This window comes from Ovis canadensis, chromosome 1 (assembly GCF_042477335.2).
Source record: "Ovis canadensis isolate MfBH-ARS-UI-01 breed Bighorn chromosome 1, ARS-UI_OviCan_v2, whole genome shotgun sequence".
NCBI lineage: Eukaryota > Metazoa > Chordata > Mammalia > Artiodactyla > Bovidae > Ovis > Ovis canadensis.
The window spans coordinates 15,427,542-15,449,339 of NC_091245.1; the positions used below are offsets into that span (position 1 = coordinate 15,427,542).

At 38.0% G+C, this 21,798-nt stretch overlaps 1 protein-coding gene across 4 annotated transcripts in view; it reads left to right on the top strand.

Annotated features, from left to right (window-relative positions):
- The first annotated feature begins 1,603 nt into the window (after positions 1 to 1,603).
- Positions 1,604 to 21,798, top strand: part of RLF (RLF zinc finger) — an 85,093-nt gene continuing 64,898 nt past the window's right edge. For 3 of the 4 annotated variants that reach the window (XM_069587127.1, XM_069587137.1, XM_069587147.1), the window contains exon 1: positions 1,683 to 1,932. Coding sequence is in view for 1 of the 4 variants with exons in the window: in XM_069587117.1 (XP_069443218.1) it covers positions 1,696 to 1,932 (237 nt within the window). In the remaining 3 variants the exon portion in view is untranslated. Of the gene's footprint in view, positions 1,933 to 21,798 lie in introns of all 4 variants that reach the window. The other variant, XM_069587117.1, reaches the window with a different exon arrangement.

The following is a 21,798-nucleotide window of genomic DNA, read 5'->3' on the forward strand; positions in this document are numbered from 1 at the left end:
TTTTATTGTTTTCCTCCATTTCTTTGCACTGATCACTGAGGAATGGTTTCCTATCTCTCCTTGCTATACTTTGCAACTCTGCATTCAGATGGGTATAAGTTTCCTTTTCTCCTTTGCTTTTTGCTTCTCTTTTCACAGCTATTTGTAAGGCCTCCTTGGATAGACATTTTGCTTTCATCAGGCACCTTGTCTATCAGATCTAGTCCCTTAAATCTATTTCTCACTTCTACTGTATAATTGCTAGGGATTAGATTTAGGTTATACCTGAATGGTCTAGTGGTCTTCCCTACTTTCTTCAATTTAAGTTTGAATTTGGCAACAACGAGTTCATGATCTGAGCCACAGTCAGCTCCAGGTCTTGTTTTTGCTGACTGTATAGAGCTTCTCCATCTTTGGCTGCAAAGAATATAATCAATCTGATTTCGGTGCTGACCATTTGGTGATGTCCATGTGTAGAGTCTTCTCTTGTGTTGTTGGAAAAGGGTGTTTGCTATGACCAGTGTTTTCTCTTGGCAAAACTCTATTAGCCTTTGTCCTTCTTCATTCTGTACTCCAAGACCAAATTTGCCTGTTACTCCAGGTGTTTCTTAACTTCTTACTTTTGCATTCCAGTGAAAAGGACATCTTTTCTGAGTGTTAGTTCAAGAAGGTCTTGTAAGTCTTCAAAGCAGCATTCAACTTCAGCTTCTTCACAATTCCTGGTTGGGGCATAGACTTGGATTACCATAATATTGAGTAGTTTGCCTTGGAAATGAACAGAAAATTACCTAGCACATATTAAATTTAGAAAATTACCTAGCACATATCAAATCTCAGTGAATATCAATGATAACGATTACTATTATTATTAGGAATTGCTGGCTTACAGGACATGTGCGTCTTTATTACACATTCTTCTTCTAATGATGTGTCAATTTATACTTCTATCAGCAGCATGTAAGTTCCATTTTCCTAATTCCTAACACATGGTACTAATTTAAAACTTCTGCCAATCTGATGGGTATGGAATTATATCTCACTGCTGTTTTAATTTATACTTTGATAGTTACAGTAAAGTTAGGTATCTTGTCATGGGTTTAATCGCCGTCAGTTCTTTTTTTTTGGGCGGGATGACCTACCTCTTAATATTTTTCTCTACTTTTCTATTAGATTGTTTGCTTTTTTCCTTTTGATTTTGGTGACTTCTTGGGAGATTAATCCTTTGATGGTTATATATGTAATCAATATTGTCTAGTTTTGGGTTGTCATCATGCACCACCTTTTATCATGGGGTAGTCTTCATTTCAACCTCACAACCTTCACAACCTTGCTTGTTATTATTTTCTACTGGGGATGCTTTCCTTTAAAAAGGCTCTTCTCCTGGCTACATCTGTCTCGTTCTTCAGATCGCAGCTCAAAGTCATTCTTTCATATCTAGATTATGTCTACATGTATGTCCCATCTCAGTGACCCCGTAACTCCAAAAGTAATGGAAGGACGGCAGTGGACAGGAACTTCTGGTCAGTTGTTGCCAGGCTGTTGCCAGGGCGGCTGTTGAGGAGGCCGCGCAGGGGAGGAGCGTCCAGAGTTCCAATGACGGAATCCAGCGGGCGCCCGAGTCGCCCCGGAGTGCGTCACCACGCGCGGTCGGCCGGGGGCGGGGCCAGGTTTGAGTCACGTGGCTTGGTTGCCTACGCGCTGCTGGGCCGTGGGAAGATGGCGGACGGAAAGGGAGACGCCGCCGCCACCGCCGGGGCTGGGGCTGAGGCTCCGGTGGGAGCCGGAGCCGGAGACGGAACCGAGACTGAGTCCATGGCTCGGGGCCATAGTCCCGCATCTCCGGCGCCGGTAGCCTCCGGATTGCGACCCTGTCTGTGGCAGCTGGAGACAGAACTGAGGGAGCAGGAGGTGTCGGAGGTCTCATCTTTGAACTACTGTCGGAGCTTCTGCCAGGTGAGGGGCGGACTGGCTGGCTGAGGGCGGCGGGGCGGGGAGGCCAGGGGAAGAGGCCCCGGATCTGTTGCTGCTGCCGGGGCTGGACTGAAAGGCGCCACCTCCGTGTCTTGCCGCGCCCCCGGGGCCGGGAAGGCCCAGTTCGAAAGCCCAACCGCTGGCCCCCCTCCGCCAAGTGCCCGACTTTGGCCACCGCCAGGGAGGGTTGCGCTGGGTCAGACTGAGAGCTGGGAGGGCGCCGGCGGCTCCCTGGAAGGGCCGTGCCCTGTCGTCGTTGCCTGTCCCCCAGCCGGGTGGTTGGAGCGCCATTGCCTCTTGAAAGATTGATTGCTCGTTTCTGCCAGGAGATCCTTTTTTGAGTGCAGATCTCCAAATTGGAATGCCTGGATTTTCCTAAATAATTCGGAGATATATGTTGGGGCCAGAGACTTATCTTTGGAGTCAGCGTCTTTTGGGCCCCTGAAAGGTATGACAGTTGGCTTTGAAAGGCGTCTAGGGCTTTCTGTTTAGGGATGGTGGAGCTGGTTGGTTGTTTGGTTTTGGCTGCCTTTTGGGGAGGGGGGGAGGGGGTATTAAAGCGGTTCTTTCTCTTTTTCTATGTTCTTTGGAGAATTGTGCTGCCAGAAATGAGGCTCTTAATTCTTGCAATGGTTATTCGGGTCTTTGAGTAGAAGAGGATTGGGAAAGATGTGGAGTGTGGTCTGTTTTGGCAGTTCTATGACCATTTCTGTGCCATAGTGGGTCCTAACCTATGATTATATATTTCTTGGTATGCTGAGTTTTCTTTCCATGATCACGTCGCGATTTTTCTTTGTAAATTTGAAGATGTACCATGATTATTTCTTCGTCTGCTTGTTCTAATCAGCTTTTGGAACCGCCCCTCTGCTTCTCACCTGGTGCACCTTAAAGAATGCAAAATAATCGTAGTGTTTTGGCACTTGGGCTTTTAATGAGTAGTTGAGCGTGCAGAATAAATTGCGGTGTTCCAGAGTTGTTATTTTGAGGGACAATTTGCTCTGTTGGTCCGGAGGAGGATCAAAAATTGACTTGATTGATTGCTTTTCTCCCTCCTCTCTGCTGAGCCAGAACCACTTCCTCTTGAATGGATTTTGTCCTTGCTAATGAATCTTTTCCATACATTGTATCACTCCAGTTTGCCTACAACCTGCAGCCTTTACCCTGAACTGTGAAGTACTAAGGCGTCCTCTGCATTTTCACTCTCAATGAACATTCTTACTATACAAATTTACAAACTTTTACTGACTCCATAGGATGGTGCCAGACATTTTGCCAAGTGCTGAGGAAACATGAATCAGACAGCATTTACCCTTGATGAGTTTACCATTTGGAGGAGGTAGTAGAAATAACAGTATTGCCGATGCAGTTTTGGTGATGATGGAAGAGGATACCTTGTACAAAGGGGGGCGGGGCTCATGGGACATCTTACGGGAAGACAGTCAACTAGTAAAAATAAATGTAAAAGTTAACTGCAGACTGTAATGCATATCAATACTTAGAAGTAACTGGGAGAGGCCAATTTAGATGGAGTGGCCTGAGAAGGCCCTGTGCCTGAAGGGTTGAAAATGAGTCTTGTTAAGTATTGGGAAAGGAGGTGGCATTGTAGTGTTAATGGTGGAGATGAGAAGGAAAACAGTGCTTTGGGAGAAGAGGGAACTAATTGGACCAGGATTAGTGAGGAGGAGAGCAGAAGAATTGTTGGTTTGGGATAAGCCTTCTAAGCTTTCGTAGTCTTCTTGGAAGGATAGCAGGAATGTATATAACCAATCAAATTGAAGCTTGTCAGAGAATAACACACACACACACACACACATACAGAGCTTTAAGCCTAGTACTGGCGGCTTCGATTTTGACTGATTTTTAATGTATTGTCTTTGCAACACTTAGATGTGAGGGCACAGAAGAATTTTTAAGAGAAAATATTTTTGTAATTTTTTTTTTTAGTGAATTCTTTTTTTAATCTGAAATTTTCCCAAACAGTTTTTTACACTAATAAAAGTATCAGTGACAATATGCAGTAATAGAAAGCACATTGGATTGGGAGTTATTTGGGTCTTAATTGTGACTCTACCACTTACTAGCTAATAACCTTGGGCAGAATGTGACTGTGAGATTATGTTCTGTTTTCTGACCTTTAGCTGCTTGTAATGCTTTATACAAATAGAGCAGAAAGTTTATCTTCAACTCTTCACAATATTTGTCACATTATTTTGGCACATTTTTCCCCATAGCCCAGTCAACTTAGGGTGTCCTTTCTTATCAGATACAGATTTTTTTTTTAATTTTATGATGAAGTAGGAATAATTTCACCATCCAAATTTGGTTGAATAGCGTTTGGTTTCACATTGGAAAGGCAGAGTCAGATTTTTTCACCTACTGACTGTGTGTGTGCCTGACATTGCACTCAGTGCAGGAAATAGGGACCTGTCCTGCAGGGAGTACCTAAGGAATGTGTAAAGAGTAGTGATGTTATATTATCATAAAGGCCTCATCTATGCTCTCGGGGATGCTTAACTGCCACAAAAGGTATTTTTATCATGGGTTTAATAGGCTGGGACCATATTCCCTCTAGCTTTTGCAGCACTTAAAAGAATGGCTCTGTCTTTGGAATTGTACCAAATCAAGAAATAAACTAGCATATGAAAGGATAAAGAAGCTTGTTTCATTCTGGGCATGGTTTCAATTTTCAGAAGTTTGTAAAGATGATCAAAATGAAACTTCATAAGTAATAGTTACTAAGAAAATGATCTTTAGATGAAGTCGTAGTCAGTGAAAATTTGTATTCAGTGACTATTGGATGTGGATTTTTCTTTCCCCCTCTCCCTCCATTCCTTTTCTAAAAACATTGTCTGCCAGACATTGTGGATAAAATTAACTCTAGAAAACAGTCTTTCTTTGTTCTGCTGAAAAATTGATGATATCCTCTCAGGTTCTTACTATGTTTTGGGAACCCAGACTCCTGAAGTTTTCCAACTGGTTGATGTATTTGTAACACAGATTTTGAAGACTTGACAGTAGACTTCATTACAAAATTGACATTATTGAGTGAATGATTATACTTTGAGTGTATCAGCACAGTAGCTTTATGAGTAATCCTTGTTTATGAGACACTTCCAGTTTTGAACTAACAGTGACTTTGTAGATTTTTAAATGTTAACTCGGTGAGTATTGAATATATTTCAGTTTTCCCTAGATTAGTGATTGGGTCCAAAGGCCTAAGTCAGATTGTCATTCTATACCATCTTTACCAGTTAAACTAGCTGTGTGACCTTGGGTCATGTTAATTTTCTTTAAACCGAAGTTTCTCATTTGTAAATGTGATAATAGTACTTATTGTTCTCTATGTAAATACATTGTTGTGTGGACTAGATAAAACAATCTCTGTAAAAAGCCAGTGGCTTTGAAACTGAGTTATCCTGATTTCTTGGGATGAAAAGTCATAACAGCCTTGCCCCCAGCTTAATTTTTAGCTCTTAAGTAGCCAGTCCCACCACCCCAGTTCTAGTCTTATTCAGAATTACTGTACTTGGATACCATGGACCAAGTATGGGATCTCAGTTACTCTGTGGCTAAAATTGTGCCTACAAGTTTTTAGGTGCATTATTTTGGAAAGATGATCTTAATTGTCATTGGATTCATCAAGATGCAAAACACATATTAGGCTTTCAGTAAATATTTCCCAGGTGACTGATCTACAAAGGATGGCATTACTACTTTAACAAGAACACAGTTCATCAAGCATTTTTAGGTCTTTCCCTTTCATTGTGCTGTGAAAAGTGAAAATCCCTTGGTTCTTTCCAACTCTTTGGGACCCTATGGACTATACAGTCCATGGAATTCTCCAGGCCAGAATACTGGAGTGGTTAGCCTTTCCCTTTACCAGCTAAATCACAGGGGAAGCCTAAAAGTACTAGAATGGGTAGCCTATCCCTTCCCATTGGATCTTCCCGAGAATCAAACCAGTGTCTCCTGCGTTGTAGGCGGTTCTTTACCAACTGAGCTATCAGGGAAGCCCCTTCATCATGCCTTTCCATCCTTTCTCACATTTTCTGCATGGCTGACTTTCCTTCTTTAGGGCCCTGTGCAAGTGTCACCTTATCTGTGACGGTTTCTTTGATTTTAATAGATTTCCTTTTAGTTATTTGCTTTCTTTTGACACTTTGCATATACCTGTTGTTCAGTTGCTCAGTTGTGTCCAACCTTTTACAACCCCGCAGACTGCAGCACACCAAGCTTCCCTGTCCTTCACCATCTCCTGGAGTTTGCTCAAACTCAGGTCCATTAAGTCAGTGATGCCATCCAACCATCTCGTCCTCTGTCGTTCCCTTCTCCTCCTCCCTTCTATCTTTCCCAGCATCCAGGTCTTTTCTAATGAGTTGGCTTTTTGTATCAGGTGGCCAAAGTATTGGAGCTGCAGCTTCAGCATCAGTACTTCCAATGAATATTCACGGTTGATTTCCTTTAGAATTGACTGGTTTGACCTCCTTGCAGTCCAAGGGACTATCAGGAGTCTTCCCCAACACCACAAACTGATGTTTGAAAGCATCAGTTCCACGCTGAGCCTTCTTTATGGTCTAGCTCTCACATCCGTATATGACTACTGAAAAACCATAGCTTTGACTAGACAGATTTTTGTCAGCAAAGTAATGTCTCTGCTTTTTAATGTGCTATCTAGGTTCGTCTTAGCTTTTCTTCCAAGGAGCAAGTGTCTTTATTTCGTGGCTGCAGTTACCATCTGCAGTGATTTTGGAGCCCAAAAAAATAAAGTCTGTCACTGTTTCCTTTGTTTCCCCATCTATTTGCCATGAAGTGATGGGACCAGATGCCATATTCTTAGTTTTTTGAATGTTGAGTTTTAAGCCGGCTTTTCCACTCTCTTCTTTTTACCTTCATCAATAATCTCTTTAATTCCTCTTCACTTTCTGCCATAAGGGTGGTGTCTTCAGCATACCTGAGGTTATTGACATTTCTCCCAGCAGTCTTGATTCTGGCTTGCATATACCTATTTGGTTTTAACTCTTTTTCTTGCTGTCATGGTCTTAGTTCAGGCTTCATAATGTCCTTTTGCAGCTCTTCACTAATCTTCCTTGCCTTCCAAGTGACCTTATCTACAGTCCGTTTCGGTGTTCCTTCTAAATTATAAACATGATCTTGTTGGTCACTTTATTCACTAAAATTCTTCCTTTTTTTTTTTTGCCCCAAAGGGAAGATAAAATTCACACTTATTAACCTGGCAAGGAAAGCTTTTTAGGATCTGGACTGTTTCACCCCTTACACCCAACTCTCTCTTTTTTTTTGTCTGTCTTCACCCCAGTGTTCATCTCTCAGTCTGCTTGATTAATCCCAGGGTCCTCCCTTAACTCATCTGCTTATCTATCCTTGAATACCTGGCTCAAGTAAGAAGCTTTTTCAAACATTTTCTGATTTCATTAGATAGAATGAGGTGCCTCTTCCACTTAGAATATGTACTCCAGTAGCATCTTGTACATCAGCATGGTACCTGAATTTTTTTTCCATGTTTATTTCTTGTATTGACTAGTAAGCCAACAAGTCCTTGTTTTATTCTTAGTACCTAGAAATTAATACAATGCTTGGCCCACAGAACTAATATGTTGAATAAATTTTGTAGGAACACCTAATGTAAAATTTGGTATGTTAAAAGGCAGCTTTACCACAGGAAATTACTGTGAAGAAACAGGATAGGCGATTTTGGTCATTTCTTAGAGACATTACTTGTCAATTTGGCTTACATTCATATTAAGGTACACATCTACATGTGTGAAATGAGGGCTAGAGTTGATGGAGAGGGGCAAATAGGCGACATTATGTAGTACTGAGAAAGATGCTAGGGCTTCCCAGATGGCTTAGTGGTAAAGTACCTACCCGCCAATGCAGGAGACTCAGGAGACTCGGGTTCGATCCCTGGGTTAGGAAGATCCCTTGAATTATGAAACGGCAACCCATTCTGGTATTCTTGCCTGGAAAATCCCATGGACAGAGGAGCTTGGCGGGCTGCAGTCCATGGGGTCGCAGAGAGTCAGACAGGACTGAGCGCACATGACTTGGAGATGCTGAAATAGCAAGGATCAGTCTTCCAAACTCCTTGAAGTTGGTGGCCATGAAGACTCGTGAGCAATATCTTTTAATTTTTGCTTCTTTCAGTTATTTAGTTTAAAGGGTTTTTATTAAATGCATTAGCTTTCCTTCTTGTGCTGCCTTCTCTTGGGAGAAATCTATATAGGAACTAGAGAACAGTTATAATCACAAAAGCTAGTTTTTCAGTGCATATAACCAAAACATTATTGTAAATGTGATCTGTGAAGCAGTGGGAGCTTTGGGTGCTGTCATCTACTGTAGCCTCTAGTGACTTCTGTGCCTACCAGTGGATCATGCTCTTCTGAACCACGTTAGTAAAAAATCTAAATAGAAAACGTCACTTATTTCAAGACTGCAGAGGCATTTGCAGACCAAAAAATATTTGTTTTCATTCTGTTCTAGACACCTGACACGTGTCCCAGAGGTCTCCCTTGACTGTGTTATCTGAAGCAGCTCATCTCCATCTTCTTTTGACTCCTTAACACTCCTTTATAGTTCTTTTAATCACTGACTACTGTTTGATATGTCTCTTTGTCTGTATGCCCGCCTGGAATGTAAGCAGCATGAGGGTGTTGATTGTTTTGTTTACCCCTACCTATATTAGTCCCTGGCTTTTAATAGCTACTCAGTATTTGTTGATCCTTTGTCTCCTTCCTTCCATAAATCCTTGACTAGACGTCTTGAGAATAACAAGTGAGTTTTAACCTATCTTAATCAAGAAATAAGAACTTTATTTGTCAAGAAGGTCATGCTGCTTCCAGTAGGGATCAGGTCTTACTGTTCTTGTATTTTGATTAACTAAAAGTAGAATCTCGTTTTATTTACATTTTCTAAGAACTTCCCCTGGTTTCTTATATTCCACAAACATTTAAAGTAATGCAGTTTTCAGCAAGGTTTATTTAGATTGAAGTGTTTATTTTGGATATGATTGACACCATATTAGAAAACCCGAACATAGATTGCAAGTTCATATAAAAAAAAATAGATTCCTGAAACTTTCATTGCTGACATAAGCCAACATGGAAACCATGTGAAAAAATAGATATTTAATTTATTGAGCATCTTTTTGTGTGTCAGGCACTTGGGTAAGTGGTGGTATTTTCCTTTTACAGATAGAAAACTGAGACTTAAGGAAATTATGTAACTTTCCCAAGATCACACAGCTGTGGTGAAGTCTGGCTCCAGAGCCTATGCTGTTTTTTTTTTAATCAGCATTTCCTAAATTATGTTTGCTCCATGAAATACATGTATTCATAAACACTTCTTGAAATAAGGATTCTGTATTCATGTAAGTTGGGGTGATGTTTGGAGAAATGCTTTTTTAAAAAAATATAAGACACGTTGTGACTCCTAGAAAGACATTTAAGTTTTGCTATGATAAGGGTGTCTATAAAACATTTTGCCATGTTCTAAACCTTGTATCAGCCCCCAAATCACATGTTTTGCTTTCATTATAGTAAAGCAAATCACTATGGTGAATAGTTGATTGCTTTATGTTTCTGCACACCGCTGAGTTTTGATTTCTTGGTTTCAGCCTAAATGACTGTGAGCTTTTTATAAAAAAATTTCCCTCCAAAGTTTTTGCAGTTTTTAGATTATACTTATTGTTCCAAATGAACAATATTTTAATGTATTATAATTTTTTGGAAATTGAGAATGAATTGCATTTCAGACATATTTTGAGTTCAGGTTTATTCGTCTAGAATTTTCCTGTATTTCTGCAACACAGCTAGCTTGGAAACTATTAATACTGATGTATTTATCTGTTTCTCCTCACTTTTGTGCTATACTGATTTCTCAATGTGTTTTTTGAGGCCTTTTCTTATCCTTTTGAGGGGGGATCTAGTAGCTGATTGTGCTGACATTTATTTGGTTTTAAAGTATTTTTACTCCCAAAGAGATAACCCGAGTGTGCCACATTAGCCAGAACAGTAATGCCTTTTAATATGGACACTTATAAGAATTATTACCAAGTATGATAGAATAAGTGACTTAGCTTGGGAATTGTATTTTTATGATAAATGATTGTATAAAATAGGTGTATTTTAATTAGATTTCATTTTCTTTTTTATGTGTATATATTTATATATATTTAAGGTATATAAGATATCTTAAGGTAATAGAACTGAATACTTATTTTTTGTTTTTTTGTGACTGATGCATGCTCTTTCTAGAAGTTTAAGACAAGACATATAAATGCATAAAGCAAAAAGTGAAAGTACCATGCAGTCTCACTGTTTAACTCATAAACACATTCTAATTGTAAAAAATTAGAATGTAAAAGAAGAGAAAGTAAAGATGAAAGCTATCATATACTCTCTATATTTCAGTGCTACATTTTCTTTAGATAACAGTTTGGGAATTAAAAGTTACAATACATTAAAATATTTTTCACTTTCATCATTCATTCATATACTTACAGAATTTTTCTGTATGATATGTTCTGTCTTTAAAAAATAGTGTCAAGTTTATATACTAAAACTTGCTTATTTCATTTAATGTAGATATCTTTCAAATTGTGCAGGTAGCAAAACCATCAACACTTTGAAAAATTTTATTTATTTATTTGACTGTGCTGAGTCTTAGTTGTGACACTCGATATCTTTAGTTGTAGCATGTGGGATCTCTTTCCCTGACCAGGGATCGAACCCAGGCCCCCTGCGTTGGAATGTGGAGTCTTAGTCACTGGACCACCAGGGAAGTCCCAACAATCTTAATTGAAAACTTTTTTTTAACTATGAAAGCAGTGCTCATGGCAGAGTATATAAAGTTACAGAAAAGTTTAAGGGAAAAGTAAAAGCCCTCTTCTGCCTTCAGTTCCTCCAGTCACTTGGCAGAGAAGTTAACAGTGTCTCGTGTGTTTTCAAAAATGAAAATATGCACTCTTCTAAATTTGCATTTTAATTTATTATATTGAGGACAATTTTCTGTATCAGTATACCACAGTTAAGTCATTTGTGTTCTTTTTTGTTGTTATCGCAAATATTGAAGTGAAGAACCTTAAGCACTAAGCACCAGTTATTTAAATCCATATCATGAATTTCTGGAATTGAAATCACAATACTGGACTAAAGAGAATGTTTTTTAAAATTTTGATAAATACTGGCCTTGCCATTTCTGATATTACTGAACTTATTAATATTTTCCCATCTGGTTATGGCAGATAATTGCTATTACACTATTAAATTAACAACATTTGTGTATTTTTTCAAGTATATTAGGTATTTACTTTTTCCCCCTGTGAGATTTGTCTTTACTTTTTAAACATACCTCTGTTTGAAAATGTTATCAGTTAAAAGTCATTAAAATTTGATTGTGTCTGGTCATTCAGTGTGACCTTGTAACCTTAGGATTCCATGCTGTTTGAGGTTCTCAAGAAGCAGAACACACTGTAGAGTTAGTTGTGGCCTCACCTGAGGCCGTTGGAATGTACGATACAATTTAGTGATTTTTATGAGAGATTTGTCAGTGTACTCATTTCCAACAAACATTTATTGATCGTTCCTATTTTGGGGAGATTTGGGAATCTTTAGAGAGACTAATTCATAGCTGAATAAATGGAAAGACCCTCATGCTTTTCATTAGTTATTTTTTCTGTGTTGTTATCTTTATACATTTTTAAATAAAGTTTCACTAAATGGACGTGTTACCTTGAGCCAAATCAGTTTGTTATAGGGCTTCAAATTGCTACTTAAATGAGATGACCTTTTAGATGTGATTCTCCTTCAAAAGTAAATAATTCTAGTGGGAAACATTTGCTAAGGATTATTTTCTAAGTCGTCTCCAAACATTTGCCTTGTGCATCCTTACTGAAATAAATGAATATTAAAATTTTTAATGCAATACCAATATATAAAGAACTAGCAAACACAGAAGTATAAAAAGGGTGAGGTTTTAAAAACTAATTTAAATAAAAGTTTCAATATTGGACTTCCCTGGTGGTGCTTGTGTAAGAATGCACCTGCCAGTGCAGGGGACACAGGTTTGATCCCTGATCTGGGAAGATTTCACATGCCGAGGAGCAAGTAAGCGCGTGTACCACAACTATTGAACCTAGACTCTAGAGCTTTCAAGCCACAACTGCTGAGGCTGTGTGCCACAGCTGCCAAAGCCTGCACACCTAGAGCCCGTACTCTGAAGCAGGAGAAGCCACCCCAGTGAAAAGTCCACGTACCACAACAGAGAACAGCCCTTTGCTCGCTGCAACTAGAGAAACCTCACATGCAGCAACAAAGACATAGTGCAACTGAAAAAAAGTTTCAGTATTATATTTCTGCCCCTTGATGAGTTATCATTTATCCCTCTAGGGTAAATGGCCATCCCAGTGGAAGCTACTCTACTAATTTGAGCTGAAATTGTTTACATTCGTTGTTATGCTCACTATCCTTATTTGGCTCTTCCTTCATAGTGAAATCTTGACTTTGATGTTTAAAGGACTTGGTAAATGAGAATGTTAAACCTAAGACAGATTATCCCATGAAGTTCTAACAGTAAGTATGGGTAAAACATCATGTTTGGTCAGTCGTGTTTTATCGTCTAATGAAATGGAGAACATACGCAGGAGCGCACATTTGAAGTAAAGAGGCTTCATTTTAAGTCCTTATTCTGATCCTCTCGTGACCTTATCTTTGCTGTGCCTCTGTATTCCTGTCTATAAAATCGGGAGTAATTAAAAAGTTCCAGATGCTGGGAAAGATTGAGGACAGTCATATCGCTACATAATTACTGGAAAAACCATAGCTTTGACTATACAAACCTTTGTCTGCAAAGTGATGCCTCTGCTTTTAAATACCCTGTCTAGGTTTGTCATAGCTTTTCTTCTAAGGAGCAGGCGTCTTTTAATTTCATGGCTGAAGTCACCATCCACAGTGATTTTGGAGCCAAGAAAATAAAATCTGACACAGTTTCCACTTTTTCCTCATCTATTTGCCATGAAGTGATGCAGTGAGAATTTGAAATTAAATCTCCTTAGTTTGAATTTGTTTTGGTATATAGGCATATTAATCAAAGATATGTATCTGAAAAGCTGTCTTAATCAAACTTCAAAAATAAGTTGTCAATTATATTTAAAATGAGTAGCCAACAAGGACTTGCTGTACAGCACAGGGAATTCTGCTCAGTGTTATGTGGCAGCCTGGATAGGAGGGGAGTTTGAGGGAGAATGGGTACATCTATATGCATGGCTGAGTCTCTTTGGTGTCTACCTGAAACTATCACAATATTGCTAATCTATGATACTTCAATATAAAATATTTTTTAAAAAATTGTAAAAAAAATAAGATCTTTAATAACTTAGCAAGGAATCAAAAAGCAAGTAATTGTAAAATACGTGCTACGTACTACTCAGGGTTCTGGTCTACAGTGAGCTTATTGTCTAGTGGTGAAGATAAATATTAAACATTTTTTCCTATTGCATTTGCTTATTGTTAGAGTAGAGCAGTAGTCAGTGTTTGGTAGTCATATGTATTTATCCACCTTCCAACTAGTTAGGGTTACATAAGGTGACTCAGAGGTTAAAGCGTCTGCCTGTAATGTGGGAGACCTGGGTTCGATCCCTGGGTTGGGAAGATCCCCTGGAGAAGGAAATGGCAACCCACTCCAGTATTCTTGCCTGGAGAATCCCATGGACAGAGAAGCCCGGTGGGCTACAGTCCACGGGGTCGCAAAGAGTCGGACACAACTGAGCGACTTAACTTTCACTTTCCAACTAGTTGTCCTTAGGTAACAGGAATGTAAGTAAAACAATTCCCTTGCCTAACTATTATGTAGTAATTTAAAACATAAATGTTTTTGAGTAAACAACATTATCTCTGCTTCCAGTTGGTGTAGACCATAAAGAGATGAATTTCCATGCCACTTTTCTATAATCAGCTTCATTGCCAAACTAAAAATTTGAAGCAAGTGTATGATTAAGAAGAGAAAAAAAACCCCACTAATTTAAGGGAAAGCAGGAATGCCAGAAATCCATCTTGAAATGGATGAGGGCTATTTTATTTTGGGTTTGAAAATGCCAAAGAAACAAGTACCCGTTGAACATCCCAGAGCCATAAAATGTTTGAGCTCAGGAGATTATTACAAAGAATCAGAAAGCTTTTGTTTACGTATATAAGGTGTACATACCAAGACATACCAAATTGTATTTATCAGAGTTATTTGGCCGTAGAAAGTAGGAATAAAGTTAGATGGAACACAGGCATGATCTTTTCTTTATTGCATACAGAACTTTAAAGTAGCAGGATTATGTGTGAATTTTCTTTTTTGGTGTATTTCAGTATTTTTTTTTTTTCAAATTTAAACAGGCAAAAAGGGGTACTCTTTCTACCCCCTTCTGATGTCTGTCAGAAGCTTTCTCTGTCTCCTTTATACTTTAATAAAACTTAAAAAAAAAAACAGGCAAAAAGATAGTGCTGTATGTATTGATATGAAAGGTTATCCAGGATCTGTTGTTTTTTATAAAAACTGTTAGAAAACTAATATACTGTTTTATAAAGCAGTGATAAATGAAAAAAGTTTGAAACACAGTTACTAAAGTGTTATCATTTATTGCATTTCAGTGAAGAGTAGGTGGAACATTCCCTTTGTATTTCTTGTGTTTTTGTATGGTTTGTACTTATATTACCATTTAAAATTAATTTTTATTTTAACATCTGTTGTTTCAGTACTTGTCTTTGCTTTTTTCCCTTGTTAGATCCTGTTTTCTGGCCCTCATGCCTTTGACTTGCTTTACTCCCCTGTTTGGGGTGTGAGTTACTCTTCAGTAGTTCCTGAGGAGGTTTCCCCTCTCTTTTGGGTTAGTTAGGCTGGGTATAGGAATCTAGGTTGAAAATTAGTTTGCTCAAAACTTTGAAGGATATGCTACTTTCCAAAACAAATATTTCCAACATGCAAGTAGTAAAGTGCATGCATAATGCTGAAATGAACACAACCTCAGAAATAATTGAAGCTACCTGTGTATTTTCTACTTCCCACCATCATCCTGGTTTTGCTATTTAATCTTTCTCTGGCATCTCTTAACTTTGTATTTGTGAATTTTAATACAATGTGTAGTATTATTTCTTACGTTTTCCAACTTTGCTTAAATGATGTACTATATAACACTAGTGGTAAAGAACTCACCTGCCAATGCAGGAGATGTAAGAGATGTGGGTTTGGTCCCTGGATTGGGAAGATCCCCTAGAGGAGGACATGGCAACCAACTAGTATTCTTGGCCTGGAGAATCCCATGGACAGAGGAACCTAGCAGGCTACAGTCCATAGGGTCACAAAGAGTCATACTGAAGTGACTTAGCACGAAGGCATGCACATGCACTCTTCTGAAGCTTTTTGAATACTGTTTCTAAGAGTTATCTAGTTCCATGTATACTTTTTGGTATATATAGTTTTGATAACATCCATTTTTTGATACATTGATGATATGTAGTATTTCATTATGTAAACACATCACAGTTCATTCTTTTATTAATGGATTTGGAGGCATTTACATTAACTGCTGGGGTAGACATCTTTTCTTTGTATATTTATATGTGGATGCAAGAATTTCTTTCAGGGTATATGCTTTGAGTGGAATTCCTGGGTTCATATATAGGCCTATCTTCAACTATAATAAATACTGCCAAGTTATTCTCCACAGTATTTGTAGCAGTTTATGCAGTTATCAGTGTTTGAAAGTTACTATTGCCCTGTATTCTTGCCGATACTTGGTGTCGTCAGTTTAATTTTAGCCATTCTGGTGGGTGGACTGTGCCATCTTATTGTGGGTTTTTGTTTTTCTGATGTGGAGAGTTGCTTATCTTTTTGGTTACATTTATTATTCAGATTTTCTCTTTTGCGAGTTATCTTTTCCCATTTTCTGCTCATTTTTTCATTTGGGTTGTCTTTTTCTTAACAGGTTTTATGAAAGTATATGCTAGACATGAATTCTTTGTTGGTCATTACTTCAGAATTATATTTTTTCAGTTTATCTTTTCACTTTTTGTATTACCTTTATGTGCAGAATTTTTACATTTTATTGCACTGAAAATAGTACATCTGACAATTAAAATGTGAAATTTATTGAAATTTTTTTTATGGTTTTATACATTTTGTGGACCATTGTCTTTTCTTAAAAATAGCTTTATTAAGGTATAATTGACATACAATAAACCTCTCATATTTAAAACTTGATAAGCTTTGGCATATTTTTCTACCCATGAAACCACAGTCAAAGTAATGAATATACCCATCACTCCTAGAACTTTCTTTCTACTCCCATTGTATTTCCTCTTTCTTACTTTCCTTCAATAATAACTTTTTATCCTCACTCAGTTATGCTGCTTTCTATATAGATTATAGATTACATTACATTTTTAGAATTTTACATAAAAAAACCTATACAGTCTCTTTTTGTTTTTTTTTTTCAGCCAGTATAATTATTTTGAAATTCTTTTATGTTGTATATATTAATAGTTAATTCCTTTTATTGCTGAGTATTCTTTGTATGGCTTTATCATGATTTGTTTGTCCATTCACCTGTTGGCCATTCAGCTTGTTTCCAGTTTTTGGCGAATACAAACAAAGCTGTTGTGAACATTCATGTATAAGTCTTTGTGTGAACAAATGCTTTCTCTTTCTCTTGGGTAAATGAATGGCTGGGTCACATGTCAGGTTTTTCAAAGTAGTATCGTTTTACATTCCTAACAATAATGTATGAGAGTTCTAGTTTTCCACTTCCTGATCAACACATGGCGTAGCCAGTCTTTTTATTATAGTTTTAGACATCCTAAAATTAATGGCAGCTCATTGTGGTTCTTTATTTGTATTTCCCTAGTGACTTTTGTTGCGTATCTTTTCACCTGCTTATTTACCAACCATATATCTTCTTTGGAAATGTATCTTTTCAACACCTTTACTGACTTGAAAAAATTGGATTGTTTTCATATTGTTGAGTTTCGAGAGGAGTGTGTGTGTGGTTCTGGACCCAAGCCCTTTATTTATTATATTCTCTTTTTTTGCCTTTTTAAATGTTGTGGCTTAGATGGCAAAGGGTAGACAGATTGAAGGTGGTGATTTGTATCACCTTTGAGTTACATACATTCTGTCACTGGTTCACTTGGTATCTCTGGAGGGAACACCCTTGACTGTGATACAGATTCTATTGTGCTGAGGGTGGGCATGAAGAGATCTGCTTAGGGAGAGCAGATCATGACAAGGATGAACTGAGGCAGAACAACATAGTGTCAGCCACACATTGTGGACAGAACTGTTGGTAAACTCACACAAGACACTATCAAGAACTCCAAGGAAAAACTAGGTGAGACATTAACAGGAAAGAGAAGGCCTGCATTACTAGATGGCCCAGGAGCAGCCAAGCCATGGCTTGTTGGCATGTATTTTCCTAGGCTGTGGCTTGTCTTTTTACTCTCTTAACAGTGTCTTTTGGAGACGGCCATGGCAACCCACTCCAGTACTCTTGCCTGGAAAATCCCGTGGGCGGAGGAGCCTGGTAGGTTGCAGTCCATGGGGTCGTGAAGAGTCGGACACGACTGAGCGACTGAAATGGCAAACCACTTCAGTGTTCTTGTCTGGAGAATCCCAGGGACCGCGGAGCCTGGTGGGCTGCTGTCTATGGGGTCGCAGAGTCAGACATGACTGAAGCGACTTAGCAGCAGCAGCAGCAACAGTGTCTTTTGAAGAACACATGTTCTTAATTTTGACAAAGTTCAGTTTATCAACTTGTTCTTTTATTGATGATAGTTTTCATGTTATACCTGAGAAATCTGCCTAACCGAAGAGCACAAAGATGTTCTATGTTCTCTTCTGTAAATGTTACTGTTTTAGGTTTTACATTTAGATCTGTGATCCATTTGGAGTTACTTTTTGTATGTTGTGTGAGTGATGGATGGAAGTTCTTTTTAAAAAAATATGAGCATCTAAATGTCCCAGCAGCATTTGTTGAAAAGACTGCTTTCCCACTGAATTGAGAAATCTCCTTTGCACTTTGCTGAAAATCAATTAGCCATATGTATGTAGGTCTATTTCAGGACTTTATTCTGTTCCATTGTTCTATTTGTATACCTTGATGCCATTACCACACTCTGTGTTGCTTTTTTCAAACAGAAAATATAATATTATGAAAGTATATTGCACACATACAAGAAGTAGAATGGTGGTTGCCAGGGGGTGGAGGGAAGGAGGGCTGAGGAGTTACTGTTTAATGGGTTCAGTTTCAGTTTTGTAAGATGAAACAAGTTGTGTGGATGGATGTTGGTGGTGGTAGCACAGCAGTGTAAATATACTTAATATCATAGAACTGTTCGCTTAAAAATGATTAAGATGGTAAATTTTGTTAGTGTGTTTTGCCACAGGTTTTTGTTTGTTTGTTTGGTTTTTAAGCTATATTGCACAATGTCTGGTGCAAAATGAGTACTCAGTCATTTCAGTTGAATGTTTTAAAAAAAATCAAGACCCGCTGTTAGCTGGCAAATTGACTCCCCAACTGAAAGGCATTTTTATTTAACTATTTTACATAGCTGCCTCAGAATTTTAATCCTCCCGAGTGATAAAGCTCAGATTTTAAAATTTTCGTATTCAAGAAGTATCCTAGATCTCTTTAGTAGTAGTGACTTACTAAAACAGAAATGGGAAATATTTGAACTTATCCTCCTCTGTTTCCCCACCTTCCTGTTCATGCTCACCCACTTCTGTTTCTTGAAAATTGCACTCCCTAAATCTCAAGACATAAAGTTAACTTTTTTGGGTATTTTTTTACATTGTGGTAAAGTATGCATAATATAAAATTTGCCATTTTAGCTATTGTTACGCATACACTTCTGTGGCATTAAATAGATTATGTTGTTATGCATCCATCACCACTGTTCATCTCCAGAACATTTTCATCTTCTCAAACTGAACTCCTGAACTCATCAGACGCTAATTCCCCATTCCTCCCTGTTTTTTGCCTCTGGTAACCACCATTCTATACTTTTTGTCTATGAATTTGACATAAGTGGAAACATGTCACTTTGTGGCTTGCTTATTTCGCTTAGCATAATGACTTTAAGATTTATTGACTTGTAGCATGTGTCAAGTCTCCCTTTTAAGGCTGAATAATATTCCATTGTGTTTATATGCTACAGTTTGTTCATCTGTCCCTTGATGTGTTCTTGGATTGCCTCCACCTATTGTAAATAATGCTGCTATGAACATGGGTGCAAGTAACTCTCCAAATCTGTACTTTCAGTTCTTTTGGGTATTTATTCAGAAGCGAAATTACTGGATCATATGGTAATTCAGTTTAATTTTTGGAGAAACAACCATACATTTTGCACAGTGGCTGCACCATTTTACTTTCCCATCAACAATGCACAGGGGTCCCAAATTTTCCACATCTTTACAAACAGTTGTTATTCTGTTCGATCTTTTCAGGTGCTTATTGGCCACTTCTGTATCTTCTTTGGAGAAGTCTAAGTCCTTTGCCTATTATTGTTGGTTTTTTTTGATGTTGTGTTTTAAAACTTCTTTATATATACTGGATATTAATCCTTTAACAGGTATATGATTTGGCAGATATTTTCACCTGTTCTTTAGGTTTTCTTTTTACCACAAGGATAGTGTCCAGCTTTCAGGATAGACAAGTTTTTATTTTGATATAGTTCGGTTTATATGTCTTTACTTTTGTTACATAATGCTGTGGTATCATATCTAAGAAATAATTTCCAAATCCAGTATCATGAAGCTTTTTCCCATTGTTTTCTTCTTTTTTTTTTTCATTGTTTTCTTCTAAGAGTTTTATGATTTTAGCTCTTAGATCTATTTTTTTCCTTTTTTTCTTTTTTTAAATTTGAAGTATAGTTGATTTATAGTATGTGTTAGTTTCAGGTGTACAGCAAAATTATTCAGTTACTTTTTTTTTCAGATTGTTTTCCATTATAGGTTATTGCAAGATATCGCATATAGGTCTCTGGGTAATACAGTAACTCCTTCTTGCTTATCTGTTTTATGTGAAGCAGTTTGTATCTATTAATCCCATAGTACTCCTAATTTATCACCCACCTCCCCCTTTAGTAACCATAAATTTATTTTCTGTGTCTGTGAGTCTGTTTTTTGTATATAGATTCATTTGTAGTATTTTTTAGATTCCATGTATAGGTGATATCATAAGGTCTTTGTGTTTTTCTATCTGATTGACTTCATTTAGTATGATATTCTCTAGGTCCCATCTGTGTTGCTGCAAATGGCAATATTTCATTCTTTTTTATGACTGAGTAATATTTCATTTTGTGTGTTTGTGTGTGTACATGTCCACACATACTTGTACCACATGTTCTTAAGTCAGTTGTCTGTTGATGGGCACTTGCATTTTTTCCATCTTGCTGCTGTTGCTGCTGCTAAGTTGCGTCAGTCGTGTCCAACTTTGTGCAACCCCATAGACGGCAGCCTAGCAGGCTGCCCGTCCCTGGGATTCTCCAGGCAAGAACACTGGAGTGGGCTGCCATTTCCTTCTCCAATGCATGAAAGTGAAAAGTGAAAGTGAAGTCTCTCAGTCCATCTTGGGTATTGTAAATAGTGCTGCTGTGAACATCGGGGTACATGTATCTTTTTAAATTAGAGTTTTTGTCTTTTCAGTATTTATACCCAGGAGTAGAATGACTAGATCACATGTAACTCTAGTTTTAGTTTTTGAAGTAACCATACTGTTGCCCATAGTGTCTGCACCAGTTTACATTCCCAACAAGAGTGTAGGAGGGTTCCCTTTTCTCCACACCCTCTCCAGCATTTGTTATTTTCATACTTTCTGATGATAGCCATTCTGACTGATGTAAAGTGATACCTCATTGTGGTTTTAATTTGTGTTTCTCTAATAATTAGTGATGTTGAGTATCTTTTCATGTGCCTGTTGGTCATCTGTATGTTTTGTTTTTGGAGAGATACCTGTTTAGGTCTTCTGCCCATTTTTTGGTTGTGTTGTTTGGTTTTCTGATATTGAGTTGTAGAAGTTACTGGTATATTTTGGATATTAATCCCTTGTCAATCATATCATTTGCAAATGTTTTCCCCCATTCCCTGTTTCAAAAAAAGACATTTCATTTTGTTGATAGTTTCCTTTGCTGTGTAACAGTTTTTAAGTTTGTTTAGGTCTTGTTTAGGGTTTATTTTTGCTTTTATTTCTTTTCCTTGGGAGTCTGATCTTAGATCTATTTTGAGTTAATTTATGTATATGGTATAAGGTAAGAGACAAATTCTTTTCCATATGAATATTCAGTTTTTCCAGTAGCACTTGTTGAAAAGACTGTCTGTTCCTCTGCTGAATAGTCTTGGCACCTTGGAAAATCATTTGACCAGATATATGAGGGTTTATGGCCCTAGTGGTAAAGAACTCACCTGCCAGTACAGGAGACATAAGAGACGCCAGTTTGATCCCTGGATCTGGAAGGTCTTGTGAAGGCGGGCCTGGCAACCCACTTGCCTGGAGAATCCCATGGGCAGAGGAGCCTAGTGGGCTACAGTCCATGGGGTAACAGTCAGACGTGACTGAACCAATTTAGCACACACACGACGATTTATTTCTGGACTCTCTAGTCTGTTCTGTTGGTCTGTGTGTGTTTATGCCAGTACACACTGCTTTGATTACTGTAGCTTTGTAGTAAACTTTGAAATAAGAAAGTGTGACATAGGGAAAGAAAAAAAGAAAGTGTGAGATCTACAGCTTTATCCTTCTTTTCAAGTTTGTTTTGGCAATTTAGGGTCCCTTGAGATCCCCCCCCCCGAAAAAAA